This window comes from Gekko japonicus, unplaced genomic scaffold, assembly GCF_001447785.1.
Source record: "Gekko japonicus isolate JY-2015 unplaced genomic scaffold, Gekko_japonicus_V1.1 scaffold2068, whole genome shotgun sequence".
Lineage (NCBI taxonomy): Eukaryota > Metazoa > Chordata > Lepidosauria > Squamata > Gekkonidae > Gekko > Gekko japonicus.
Window position 1 is genome coordinate 184,668 of NW_015165307.1, and position 14,719 is coordinate 199,386.

General features: G+C 50.2%; 1 protein-coding gene across 1 annotated transcript; it reads right to left on the reverse strand.

Annotated features, from left to right (window-relative positions):
- Window positions 1-283: 283 nt before the first annotated feature.
- QTRT1 (queuine tRNA-ribosyltransferase 1) lies at window positions 284-14,492 on the reverse strand. The gene is made up of 8 exons (XM_015410448.1): window positions 14,257-14,492; window positions 12,240-12,318; window positions 9,625-9,740; window positions 7,600-7,738; window positions 5,843-5,918; window positions 5,539-5,648; window positions 4,051-4,135; window positions 284-792 (listed from the first exon to the last, which is right to left on the reverse strand). Exons 1-8 carry the CDS (start codon window positions 14,375-14,377, stop codon window positions 640-642), a joined length of 879 nt encoding a protein of 292 aa, XP_015265934.1. The 5' UTR covers window positions 14,378-14,492; the 3' UTR covers window positions 284-639.
- Between the last annotated feature and the right edge of the window lie 227 nt (window positions 14,493-14,719).

Below are 14,719 nucleotides of genomic sequence, written 5' to 3' on the forward strand. Positions count from 1 at the left end.
CCGCATGGGGGACAAGATGGACCCCAGAGCGCGAATGCCATGGGACCAGACAGCAGGGCCCCGGCTCCTAGCGATGCCCCTGCTTCCATGCTTCTTATGCTGTTGCTTGCAAAGGAGCCCTCGTACCCAAAAGCCCTCCTGCAAAAACAAACAAACAAACCACAAGAAAGGAACGAAACTGTAGGGATATGGACTGTGCTCAATGGTACAATTTTATTTACTTAGACACTTTTCTGAGACTCTGCAGGGCTCAGACTGCTAATTGCACACCCCACCCCACCCCACCCATGCAGATACAGACAAATCCCTTAGGAAAAGGCAGATTTAGAGGATTAAAAAGCTGAATAGTTGAGTTACGTTTCTATATAAAAAGTATTAAAAAAATAAAATGTACTCCAAGAACTTTCCAAGCAGCCCCATTTAAGCACTGAGCATCTGCAACACATGTTGCTGCTGTGGATCGACAGGCGGAAGAGGCACCTCCTCAGACTCCGCTCCAGAATTCCATGGGAAGAATGACGTCTTCGGCACAGAGCAGGTCTAAACCCTTGTTGGGGAGAGAAGTGCTTGTAAGCAGAAGGATCCTGGAACACCGGCAATTGCAGGGAGAGAAGCGCTTCCTGCTGTCTCGGGTACCTCTTACTCCAGAGCAATGCCAACGGAAGCCAGGGCTTCTGTGGCCCACTGCGGGTAGCTCTCTCTGTTGCTGTACATGGTCTTCATGAAATCCTGGACAAACTGTGGGAACCTTTGCTTAATTATGCTCTCCCGGATCGAATGCATCAGGTTCAACTGTAGCAGAAAAAGAAAGACTTTTTCCCCATCAGGTGCACACCTTTCTTCGGCATCTCAGCCAACAGGAACAAAACCCAAACAATGGGGGGGGGGAGCCCGAATCCTTTGATGTAACACTCCTAACCCAACTCAAGTTTTGGCAGCAAAAAGTCCCATTAACACTGCAAACCTAGAACTGGAGCTGGGATTGGTTAGGATCTTCATTATGGACACTGTGCAAAGAGATGCTTGAAGGTGACGCTTCAAACCAGCCCAGGGCTGCACCCACCCAGCCACCCAGGAGAAAGCGAGCCCCAGGAACTCTTGTGCTGCAGGGAGCACATTGCTCCAGGATACAGAAAATCCTGGGCTCACTTTCTCCAGTGTGGGTGTTGGTGCGCTCTCTGTCCCTCTCTCTCTTTTTGTTTCTCTCCCTCTTTCAGTTGAGGTGTGAGAGCTGGAAACGAGGGGCTGGGGAGCTGCTCCACCCCACTCCAGGCTGCTTCCCTTGCAGCCTGACATTCTTTCCTTCCTGTCTTTCATTTCTCTCTCCCCATCTATTAGGTTTTCCCCAGGTTCTCCCCCTCCCCCCTTTCCCCATCTATTTGCTTTCTTTCCACCTTTCCCTTCCTTCCCTCGCTAAAATAGCCCTAGTTAGGGTTGCCAGGTTCCCCTTGGCCACCTCTGGGGGATGAGGGGAGGGATGGCCCAGTCCAGGTTAAGAAACTCCTGGAGATTTGGGAATGGAGTCTGGGGAGGACAGGGACTCTAATCTGGGAGAACCGGGTGTGATTCCCCACTCCTCCACTTGCACCTGGATGGATGACCTTGGGCAAGCCATAGTTCTGTCAGAGCTGTCCTTGAAAAAGAGCAGTTTCTGTCAGAGCTCTCTCAGCCCCGCCCACCTCACAGGGTGTCTGTGGTGGGGAGGGGGAGGGAAAGGAGTCTGTAAGCTGCTCTGAGACACCTTTTGGTCGTGAAGGGTGGGGTATAAATCCAGTCTCTTCTTCTTCTTCTTCTAATCAGAGAGCCAGTTTGGTGTAGTGGTTAAGTGTGCGGACTCTAATCTGGGAGAACCGGGTTTGATTCCCCACTCCTCCACTTGCACTTGGCTGGATGAGCTTGGGCAAGCCATAGATCTGATAAGAGCTGTTCTTGAAAAAGAGCAGTTTCTGTCAGAGCTCTCTCAGCCCCGCCCACCTCACAGGGTGTCTGTGGTGGGGAGGGGGAGGGAAAGGAGATTGTAAAACTGCTCTGAGACTCCCTTGGGTAGTGAAGGGCGGGGGAGTGATCCAATCTCTTCTTATTATTACTGTTTTAAATGTTTTACTATACTATCAAATGTTTCTGCTGATTTTCTGTAAGCTGCCCCGCGCCTGCCTAGGCTGGGAGGGCGGGGTATGAATCTGATTAAATAAATAAATAAGTGATGTCCCCATACTGTACTGGCAGGACAATATATATGAGTTGTATGTGCAATAGTTGCTTATGCACAAATTTATACAAGCTGAAGGCCTGTCTCCTCTCACGTGCTCCTGCCCCGGCAAAGAAGTTTGTCTTGTGGGTAAACGAGACGGGGCCTTTTCAGCGACAGCCCCACGATTCTGGCACCACCTCACTAGAGAGGTGTGCCTGGCTCTCCCCCCACTCTTTTTTTAAAAATTATTTTTATTAAAATTTACAAATGTTTAACAGAGCAAGACAAACATTGTCAACTTGGTGAGCGACGTTAAGAAAAGCATTCTAAAAAAACACAGTTCAATAATACTTTTTAACGTGCCCTTATACTATTTAGTTGAGTAGTGCTAATTACATAGATATTTTGTATCGGGAGGCAATTCAAAGAAATGGACTGAGCTGACTAAGTACCGAACTTTGACTATGAAAAGAATGTTAACTGCTTTTTAACTTTATATCAAGAGGTCATTTCTCTCTAAAAAATGTGACAGTTTTTCCGATGGATTGTACAAATCCCTCTCATTACGGCTCTCGTCGAAGAAGACCGTACATTTTTCTAGTAAAAAGTAATCCCAGACTATGGCGTACTACTCTTGATCTTTAGGAGGCAGCTGAAGATGCGTTTTTTAATTCGGGACTGCATCTGGTTAAGATCGCTGGCGGTCTTGAGCAATGTTCCCTCTAAGCTGTGGAGTCTTGTGAGCAAAAATTCTACTTGGTGAGCTACTGGCATTACAGTTGTGAGCAAGCAATTTGGCTACTTCATAAACTAGTTTGCTCTGGAGCCATCCTTCCTGAGCTAAGACAAAAACGTGTGAGCCGGAAGCTAAAAAACTGTGAGCTAACTCACACCAACTCAGCTTAGAGGGAACACTGATCTTGAGTTGTGATTTTAAATTTCGGGTTTTACGTTTTTAGTGTTGTTTTATTCTGCGTGTTTCGTATCTACGTCGTAAGCTTCCTCGAGCTCCGTGAGGAAGAAAGGCGGCTGATAAATGTTTGAAATAAAACAAGTTAATCAAATTCTTCACCGTTTATGTTTCCAAAATTAATGGGGAAGGGGGGTAGGAGAATAGGAATAACCGGGCCTGGACTGGATGGGGGAGGGAATGGAACATGGCAGGAAATCAGGGCCGATACTGGCCAACCATGTCCCTCAATGGCAGCAACTCTGGAAGAAGAGGAGATTGGATTTATACCCCGCCCTTCACTTCCCAAAGGAGTCTCAGAACAGCTTCCAAACTCCTTTCCCTTCCCCTCTCCTCCCCACAACAGACACCCTGTGAGGTAAAAGAAGAAGAGAAGAGATTGGGTTTATACCCCGCCCTTCACTACCCAAAGGTGTCTCAGAGCGGCTCACAAACTCCTTTCCCTTCCCCTCCCCACAACAGACACCCTGGGAGGTAGGTGGGGCTGAGAGAGCTGACAGAAACTGCTCTTTTTAAAGAACAGCTCTTACCAGAACTACGGCTTGCCCAAGGTCATCCAGCCAGGTGCAAGTGGAGGAGTGGGGAATCAAACCCAGTTCTCCCAGATTAGAGTTCGCGCACCTAACCACTACACCAAGCCAGTCACGTCCCTCTGCCCACTCCCTCCCCATATCACACCTGTGTGCAACCTATAAATGTGCTGCCTTCCTAAGGGCCCGAGCTTTCCTGTGACCTTGCCAGTAGGAAAAACGCACACAAGCATTTGAATTCTGGCACTGTGCAGGAGGGTTGGACTAGATGACCCACGGAGTACCTTCCCATTCCATGTTTCAGAGTTTAAGGATAGGTACAGCTCTGAGGCCACAGACAGTGCAGAAGAGGGACTCACCTGATAGGCGATATTATGAACGGTCACGTGGTGCATGGCAGCCGTGTCGTGGCGGAAGAGGGCGTGCAAGAAAGCCCGGCTGTATCTGCAAGAAGACAAACGGGGGAACAAAATATGGTCGTGTCCAGAAGCCCGAGGAAGGCGACTAAGGATCGAGAGAAGAGAAACTGACTTGTTTTTTCTCGTGAGGCATCAAGAAAGGCCAGAAAATGGGACCCAACATCAGCCAAGGTAACAACAGTCACAAACAATGCTCCCTCTAAGCTGTGGAGCTCCAGAGGAGCTGGTTGGCCACTGTGTGAGACAGGATGCTGGACTAGATAACCCTCACTGTTCTGATCCAACAGGGCTCTTCTTATGTTTTATGTCCATACACACATGTTCATCTGGAACCATCGCCATGGTGAGCAAGCAGCAAGGAATAAAGTAGAATGGGAAGCAATTACAAATACAGACTGTAGCCCAGCACTTATCACTGCTAGCCTGATGGCCAAACAGCCTTCCCTGCTCAGAGGCACAGTGTCAAAGGCCAGCAACACAGGAGGTGCCACCCCTACTCTCCGTAAGGACACAGCTGCTTCCCTGCCCTTCTCCCACAAAGTCGCCCTGGGATACATTGGACACAGTGGGGGTAAGCTACCCTCTGGCGCCACCCCTACTCTCCATAAGGACACTGCTCTTCCATGCCCTTCTTCCACAAAGTCGCTGTCATATAAGTTAGTCTGTGCTAAGTGAAGGCTCAGATTCCTCAAATGAAGAGCTACCTGCTAGCCCTCAGCCGGTAATTGAACAGTCAGCTGCAGCTGGCCCTAAGCCAGGAGAACAACAAGAGATCAGCCTACACCTTGTAGCTCTGAAGCAGTAAACAAGTCTTCAGCAGCCACTCCCAGCCCACCTAGCTCACCCACACCCTTGCAGCACTGATGCTGCCAGAGACTCTTAGAGTTGCAACAAAGGAGAAGTACCAGACTCATGGTCCATCGTCAGCTGTCAACTGGAGAGACAAATGAGTAGTTTCAGGATGACTGCCAAGGGTGTTAAGATTTGGCTATAAATTCAGCTGGGAGAAGCAGCAGTTCGTGGATGCAACAAGTACGTTTTGCTACTAAGCCACCAACCTTGCTGCTACTGGACCTCTGCAAACTTGAACCTCGGAATGGACCCGGCAACCGGCTGTTCTGGAACCCCTGACCTCGGACTGTACTTGCTGCCTGTAACTCCTTGACCCTAGACTGGGCTTTAGTAAACCTGCTCTCTGGAACCCCTGACTTTGGACTGGACTCTGGTTACTCTCTGCAACCTTGCCTGTGACCTGCCCCGCTGGACCCTGGGGAAGCTGCACCAGTACATTTCGCACTGGGAAACATTGGCCACAGTGGAGGTGAGCTGCCCTCTGGCCCAGCACTTCACTTGGCCTGTAGGGGGCTCTTGAGGAAAACGGGACGAGCTGCAAGTGGAGGGCTCCCCCGTGGCCTCCGGGGCATTCACCTCTGGCACGTGGGGCATCCACAGTTCTCGTCAATGGGCCTCAAGTCCGTGGCGTACTGCTTGTTCTTCAGCTGCAGGGAGCCAGCGGGGATCAAGGCCGACCCAAAACGCTGCAAGCGGAAAGAGCAAAAGAGGGTCAGTGGATTTCGGGCATCTTTACCGGAAATCTCCTCGGTTTCTTTGGCTCTCTAGGAATTCTCACGGACATCACCATGGCCCCCAGTCTAGTTGACAAGTCCCACTGAGTGGGGGAACAGCCCTCTCTTCCAGCAGTCCCTTTCCTGCACATGAGGCGGCTACTTACCGCAGTCCTTGTGGGGAAGACGCAGTCAAACATGTCACAGCCCAGGGCCACGCACACCACCAGGTCCGTTGCGTAACTTCGTGGGAAAGAGAGCACAGACACGGCTGTCAGGCAGGCAGCCAAGGAGTTGCCCAAGGGGCTTGCCCCACCCTCTGCCTGGGCCACAGTCCACCCGAAACCAGGCCACGGGGGTCCCTCGGGGCAGGGGGTGAGGACACGGCGCTGCCACTGCCTGGGCACGACTTCTGCTGTCAAGTCATGGCTGACATGGCAACCCAACACGGCAAGAGATGAACAGAGGTGGCTCGCCGGTGCCTTCCTCCGCGTAGCGATCCTGGACTTCCTTGCTGGCCTCCCATCCAAATTCGGACCAGGGCCGACCCGGCTTAGCTTCCAAGATCTGAGAAGATCAGGCAATCCAGTCCAGGGAGGGGACAACTACCTGCCCTGAAAACAAGCCCAGGGGATTGGGTCACTGCAGAGGGCAACATACAAGGGGTTGCCTTCCGCTCATCAGACCCTGGGATGGTCAGGGCCGAGGTGGTGTAATAGTAATTAAATATTATTGTATGGCTTTGTCTGTAGTATAGCCAGGGGATCCTAAGATTGTCTGGCAGCCAGAAGTTCTAGTTCTTTAGTGTTATGCACCACTAGGTGGCAAGCTAGACTTGTTTTTGAGGCAAGAGACATTTCAGAGGTGGTTTGCCCTTCCCTGCCTCCGTGTCATGACCCTGGTATTCCTTGGAGGTCACCCTTCCAAATACTAGCCAGGCCGACCCTGCTTAGCTTCTGAGATCTGATGAGATCAGGCTAGAATGGTTGGACTACAAGGTTCAAGTCCCTCACCTGACCATGGAAGCCTGCTGGGTGACCTACAGCACGTCACGCTCTTTCAGCCTCACCTTCCCTCACAAGATTGTTGTGAGGATTAAGTGGAGGTGGGGGGGGGGAATGCAAAAAGCTGCTTTGAATCCCAGGGTAAAAACTGGGATGTATATAAAAATAAGACGGATAGCTGTCTTAGTCTATCTGTAGCAGTAGAAAAGAGAAAGAGTCCAGTAGCACCTTAAAAATGGAGCTGCGGTGGCTCAAGTGGTTAAGACGCTGAACTGCAGGCTGTGGAAGGTCGGTAGTTCAGCAGTTCGAGACCCAAGCATGCCGCATGACGGAGTGAGCTCCCGTCTCTAGTTCCAGCTCCTGCCTACCTAGCAGTTCAAAAGCAAGAAATTGCAAGTAGATAATTAGGTACCACTTCAGTGGGAAGGGAACAGCATTCCGTGCGCCTTGGTGTTTAGTCATGCCGGCCACATGACCACGGAAACGTCTTCGGACAGCGCCGGCTCTTCGGCTTGGAAACGGAGATGAGCACCGCAACCCTAGAGTCAGATTCGACCGGCTTTCAAGCAAGGGAACCTTTACCTTTACTAGAACCTTAAAGACTCACGGAAGCTCCTCCCCCGCCACAGGTTTTATTAGTCTTTAAGGTGCTCCTGGACTCTTCCTCTTTTCTACTGTATATAAAACTGAGCCTTTGGGGAGGGCGGGAAATAAATCCAATAAATAAATAAAGTAAGTAAATCAGGGCCGTTTCAAACCACCATTTGTCGATTGAAGGTATCTGATGCTTTCATTCCAGGCCGCCAGGGCCCCCAAGGTGGTGAAGTGCCAGGGCTAATAGGGAGCGGCGCTGGTGGCAGCAGCCCGGTCAGACCCCCGGAGGAAGAGAATGGCCCCTCCCTCCTGATTCGTCCTCCTACCCGACTCCCATGAGGTAGCGAGGCTTGTCCCGGGGCAGACGGCCTGTGCTGAGGGCCACCATCCTCCAGAAGTGGTCCTTGGCTTCGCCACCACTGAGGCCCCCGATGGCAAAGCCGGGCACCTCCCGCTTGGTCATCTCTGGCAGGGAGAGGAGAAGGCGGTCATGACTGCAGAGCCTCACCTCCCGGGAATCCCCCCCCCCCCCGGGAAAGGGCACGCCCCCAGCGCCAGGAGGGGTTTTCCGGAGGGGCAGCTACTGCAAACCTCAATGAGGTTTTTACAAAGTTACTATTAGTCCACTGATGTCGACACCCTGTCACCTGGCCCACAAGGCTGTCGGCCAGTGTTCCCTCTCAGCTGAGTGTGAGCCAGCTCACAGTTTTTTTAGACTCCAGCTCATACATTTTTGTCTTAGCTCAGGAAGGAGGGCTCCACAGCAAACTAATTTATGCAGGAGCCAAATCGCTCGCTCACTTTAATGCCAGTAGCTCACAAAGAAGAATTTTTGCCCACAAGATTCCACAGCTGAGAGGGAGCATTGCCGTCGGCACAGCTACAGTCTCTGCACAAAATGTGAGAATTCCGACTGTGAGCTGGAGGCTAGAAAACTGTGAGCTAGCTGTGAAAACTGTGAGCTAGCTCACACTAACTCAGCTTAGAGGGAATACTGCTCAGGATACCAGACTCCCCTCGGCCAAGACAGGCTCTTGGAGCGGGGCCCTCTCCAAAGGCACTGGGGTTTCGGGAAGATCTACTAAAAATTGTTCTTATTATACCACTTCAGACTTCTTTCTGTTGGTTTAACGGGAACCCTTAACACACACGCACACACTCCCCCTTCAGACTGGGATCGAACACTCAGGGACTGAATCCGACTGAAGGGAGATCTGGCTCCTTTCGAATGCTCACACCGCAAATATTTTGTGTGCCTCGAAGGTGCTGGTGGACTCAGGTCGAGCTCTCCTTTTGCAGACGATTTCCCTACCTCCCCCGTTCAACAGTGGGGAAATTAGACATATTTAAGCAACGGACATACCCTTGAAGACCCTGGACCAGGCAGCAGGTCATGTGGGAGACCTCCGCCTGAGACCCTGGAGAGTCCGAGTAGACAAGACTGACCTCGGTGGACCCAGGGTCTGATTCAGTAGAAGGCGGCTTCATGTGTTCAAGGTCTGTTGTCTATGACTGCACTATACACAAAAGTTATTCTCTAACGCTGCAGATGGTCTTTTGCAAGAGATCTTCATACGACGCATGAGTGTTCCCTCTAAGCTGAGTCAGTAGTTTTTTAGCCTCCGTCTCACACATTTTAGTCTCACCTCATAAAGGATGGCTCCAGACCAAACTAGTTTATGCAGTCGCCAAATCGCTCGCTCACAACTTCAATGCCAGCAGCTTAGAGTAGAATTTTTGCTCATGGGACTCCACAGCTTAGAGGGAGCACAGGACTGAAAAGTCCTAGAAGGCCAATTGATAGATCAAGACGGGTGGCTGTGTTAGTCTGTCTGTAGCAGTAGAAAAGGGCGAGAGTCCAGTAGCACCTGAAAGACTAACAAAAATTGGGGCAGGGGAGGAGCTTTCGTGAGTCACTGCCAGTGTTCCCTCTAAGCTGAGTTAGTGTGAGCCAGCTCATAGTTTTTTAGCCTCCAGCTCACACATTTTTGCCTTCGCTCAGGAAGGAGGACTCCAGAGCAAAAGTTTTGCTCACAAGACACCACAGCTTGGAGGGAGCATTGCTCACTTCTTCCTCAAGTGAACAGTGACTCAGGAAAGCTCATACCCTGCCACAGATTTTGTTAGTCTTTAAGGTGCTACTGGACTCCTGCTCTTTTCTACATGTTCAGATTGTAACTTAAGCCCAAGGGAAAAACAGAGGCCAATGGAAGGCTTCCCAAGGCCCGATGCAGAGATGAGTTCCAGCCCACCTTCCTCTGATCTCATCCCCAAACAAAGCAACATCAAACTGTCAACTGGAAGCATTAAGTCACATGGAAGCAAGAAAAGCATGCATGGGGAGGACTTACCTTCCAGGCACTTGGTTCGGAGGGTGGGATCCAGCCCACCTTGGATAATGGCAAACAGATTCTGCTTGTCGGGGGTCCGGTGTGCTGTGATGCATCTGTCTAGCCAGCGAATGGACCTGCTCGTTTTGAGAAAAAGGAACACTCGTGATACCACCCTACAGCCGTCAAATCACGGTAACTGCAACTGGATTCAAACCCAGTAGCAATATGTCTGTTACGTATTGAGGTCACACTGGCCCTGATAAGGTGATTTTATTTGTACTCTTAAGACCTAAACTGGAAGGTACATATTGGCGATATTACTATCTCCAGTATACGTAATTGCTTCTGACACAAAGCCAGATACATTTGTGGCAGCACAAATTTTTTTTGTGTGTCACTCAATTCCAGATTGGAACATTCCATTTTTGGTCCTATTTCAATTGTTCACTGCCTTACAACTGGGGGGCTTTGCTGCATGTTGTATTCTGTACTATTTGACCTCTGAAGAAGGCTCTTGTGGGCCAGAACACGTCCGGTCACATGTGGTTCTTTTTTTGCCTATGTGTCACTTTGATTCTTATGAGACTTTATTTGGGCCCCTACAAGGTTTTTATATGTTTTTGAAATAAACACGTGTACTTTTGCCTATGCCTATTGATGTTTTTAACTTTTGGCCCTTTGCTAGTTTTCTAAACTTTCTTTGCAGGATTTTGCTCGGTTGGTTTAGAGAAGAGGAGATTGGATTTATACCCCACTCTTCACTTGGAGTCTCAGAGCGTCTCAAAATCCCCTTTCCCTCCCCGCAACAGACACCCTGTGAGGTCGATGGGGCTGAGAGAGCTCTGGGACAACTGCCCTTTCAAGGACAGCTCTTGTCAGAAGAACTATGGCTTGTCCAAGGCTACCCAGCAGCTGCAAATAGAAGAGTGGGGAATCAAACCTGGTTCTCCCAGATTAGAGTCTGTGCTCCTACCCAGTACACCAAACTGGTTTAGTTTTTCTTCCCATCTCTTTGTGGGTGCAACTTAGAGACCAACACCTCAAACAGGGCTCGGGAGAGGCAGCATATGAATTCCTTTAACAAATACATTTCAGAGGGAAGCGGTGTCTGCCTGCAGGAGGAGAGGTAGAGACCAACAATGTTTTGGGGGCTATGAACTCCACAGAGTCAAATACCCTTTGGCCCTCGAAACCTCATATCCTGAAAATCTTGTTGGCCTCCAAGGCACTACGGGACTCGAATCCGGCTCTTTTATTGCAGACAGACACCGCTTCCCTCGGAAACTACCTTTGTGCCAACTGCAGTTATTGGGACACGAATCTTCCTGCGCCCGTCAGCCCAGATGAGGTCCTCTCAAAGTCCAAGGCACACATTCACAGCCGGGAGAGGAGCGCCAGTCACCTCTGCTGGTGCCAATGCCAACCCTTTGAACTGGCATCAGACACAGAAGCCAGTGACACGTGCCCAAGATGTCCCCTCCGGGCTGTGCAGCTGTGTCCACGTACCTACTGCAAAAACCACTGTGCAGACGGGCCTTGATATTCTGTCCATTGGATATGCAGCAAAAGGCATGGAGACATTTTACACTGACTAGAGCAAAAAGAGAGCCAGTTTGGTTCAGTGGTTAAGTGCGCAGACTCTAATCTGGGAGAACCGGGTTTGATTCCCCACTCCTCCACTTGCACCTGGCTGGATGACCTTGGGTCAGTCACAAGCTCTGGCACAGCTGTCCTTGAAAAAGAGCAGTTTCTGTCAAGAGCTCTCACAGCCCCACCGACCTCACAGGGTGTCTGTTGTGGGGAGGGGAAGGGAAAGGAGTTTGTAAGCCGCTCTGAGAATTAGTAGATACAAATAAATTAGTAAAATTAGTAGATACAATAAGTGAGTTTTATTGTGAAATACGTGAGATGTAATATTATGGGGAGAGTGGAATATGGGTGAGTAGATAGGATTAGTGTATTGTTTCCCCTATGAGATCTTGATGTGTTTAAAATATTGGTGATATTCTACGTTGTATGTTTGTCTGTTTGTGTTTTTTTCTGTCTGTATGTCATTTGAAAATCAATACATATATTGTTAAAAAAACAACAGGGCAGAGAGACTGAAGTCTTCCCCTGATAAGAACATCAGAAGAGCCTTCCTGGATCAGACCAATGAGGGTCCCTCGAGTCCAGCCTCCTGTCTCACACAGGGGCCAACCAGTTCCTCTGAAGCACCAACAAGCAGGGCATAGAGAGGCCGAGGCCTTCCCCTGAGGTTGCCTCCTGGCTCTGGGACTCAGAGGCTGAGTGCCTCTTCATGTGGAGGTTCCTCTCAGCCACCAGTAGCTAGTAGCCACTGATAAGACTTGTCCTCCAGGAGTCTTTCTACTCCTCTTTGAAAGCTGTTTATTCCTGTGGCCATGGCAGGAATCCCACATCCTCTGGCAGGGAACCCCACTTTTTAATCCCTCCCCGTGTCAAGTAGCAAACTCACATTTAGCACGCAGGTTTGGGAGATTTCACTGACAGCAAATAAAGAACACCCTCCCTGGCTAGAAAGCAGGCAGCTCAGAAGGCTCAGGTGAGGAAACCCCACGAAGCCGAGTCGGGCTGGCTTTCGGTGACCCACGGCGGACCGAGGCAGCACAAACCTGAGCGTGGCTTCCTCCACGCGGGGGCCGCTCACCGTGCTGCTGACCACGTCGTCCAACTGCATCATGATGTCCGAGCCTAGGAAGGAACAGGCCAAACGCCCATTGGCAAAAGCCGCTGAGACCTGGGAAGCAAAAACCCACCTGCGTGTAGGGCAAAAGGTTACTCTTGTTTTCACATTTCCTGGGCCCAGACCCAGGGCATGAAAAAGCGTTCCAGGGCTAAGCCTCCTAAGCCCCAAACTCAGTTTAAGCCTGGCTTAAATCTCTGATGCCCACCCTCGTTTTCAGAGTGACAGGTGACTTCTGGTCACCACACCTTAAAAAGGATATTAGAGCTTTGGGAAAAGTGCAGAAAAGGGCAACTCGAATGATAAAAGGGTTGGAACACTTTCCCTATGAGGAAAGGTTAAGGCGCTTAGGGCTCTTTAGCTTGGAGAAACGACGACTGAGGGGTGACATGATTGAGGTTTATAAGATTATGCATGGGAAAGAGCAGGTAGAGAAAGAGGTACTTTTCTCCCTTTCTCACAATACAAGAACTCGTGGGCACTCCATGAAAAATTGCTGAGTGGTCGGGTTAGAACGGATAAAAGGAAGTCCTTCTTCACCCAAAGAGTGATTAACACTTGGAATTCACTGCCACAGGAAGAGGTGGCGGCTACAAGCATGGATGGCTTCAAAAGGGAATTAGATAAGCATATGGAGCAGAGGTCCATCAGTGGCTATTAGCCACAAGGTATAGATAGGGACTCTGGGGCAAGTGATGCTCTGTCATCTTGGTGCTTGGGGGGGGGGGTCAACAGTGGGAGGGCTTCTGATGTCCTGGCCCCACTGGTGGACCTCCTGATGGCACTGGTATTTCTGGCCACTGTGTGATACAGAGTGTTGGACTGGATGGGCCTTTGGCCTAATCCAACATTGGCATCTCTTATGTTCTTATGTTCCGAAAGAAACCTGGACCAAAGGCAGAAATAGCAACCTCCCTGAGGTTTCCTAAAGGCATTGCAATAGCCCCCGAACTTTAATTGCTCTCCCAAACACAAGAGCTGTCCTGCTGGATCAAATGACCCACCCAGTCAAGTATTCTGTTCCACACAACGGCCTGTTAGAGACCTTCCAAGGACATAGAAGTCCAGAAGTCCAGAAGAAGTCCCGGCCGATGCCACCCAGTGCTGGTACTCTGAGGTTTCTTGCCTCTGAACACGGAAGATCCAGTTAGGCTCATCTAGACTCTCCTCCTTCATTCATAGCTCCTCTAATTTGTCCAGTTCTCATTCTAGATGTTAGTGGCCCTCACTACGTCCTGTGGCAGAGAGTTCCACACAGTGTAAATATATGTTGCATTAAGAAGTACTCTCTTATGCCTGCACAGTGGGAACAAGACGCTGGGGCTGAGCGAAATCACATATGGGAAAACAATTTGTGCAGATGGGCCTCAGATGGGATAACCGTTAATATGAAGTAGCAAAAACTCCTCTAATGCTTAAATGGAAGCGATTTACACACATGAACGTTTTGCTGCCTTATACTGAATCCGACCGCTGGTCCATCAAGGTCAATACTGTCTACTCTGACTGGCAGGGGCTCTCTGGGATTTCCAGGCTGAGGTCTTTCACATCTCCTGCCACCTGGTCCTTTTTAATCTGGAGATGCCAGGGACTGAACCTGGGACCGTCGGCATGCCAAGCAGATGTGCTGCCACTGAGCACGGCCCTGTCCACAAATTAGTCGTTACTGTGGGTTTCTCGTAGTCTTGATCTTCAAGGGAGATATGCTACTGACTCAGAGCGAGAAAGGCAGATTATAAATAACTTAAATAAATCAAAAAAGAGAAGTCACAGGACAAGTAATCCTCTAATAAGCTCAACTGGTTTGTAGGTTGCTTCATCTTCCAGGTCTGTGGCTACCTAATGTTATTAACATAGGCAGGAAACCGCGGTGCCAAGGCAGAAATTTCACCGGCTCTTATGGAGGGCGAGGCAGCATTAATCATCCCAACGACCAAACAAGTTACCGAGAGCGTTCTGTATTTCAATGGACTTCTCTGGAGTCAGCAGGATTTCCTTCCCATCGTAGGGAGAACGGAAGAGCACGCCCTCCTCGGTCACTTCGGAGAGCTCCACCAGGGACACCATCTGGAAGCCTCCGCTGTCCTACAGGAAAACATGGACCATGGGGGGAAAAGGGCTCAAAGGCACAGGATGCGTCTGATGAGGTTATTCCCATGATAGATATGGGGAAGCCAAGCTTCCTATGACTGAGCAATTGAGAGGGGTCTGGGATGGGGAATAAAGGCCCCGATCACACAGGCCGGATATCGCGGGGGGAAGGCGTGGCTAATTGCCCCGGAGGAAACTAACGCGTGGCCGCCCGAGCACATGTCCCGGTCGAGGTCCCGTGGTTAGGGGGGAGATGCAGACCAGACGGGTATCCTGCAGCGCGGCACAGAAGCCGCGCCGTGCGATCGCACTAGCAAT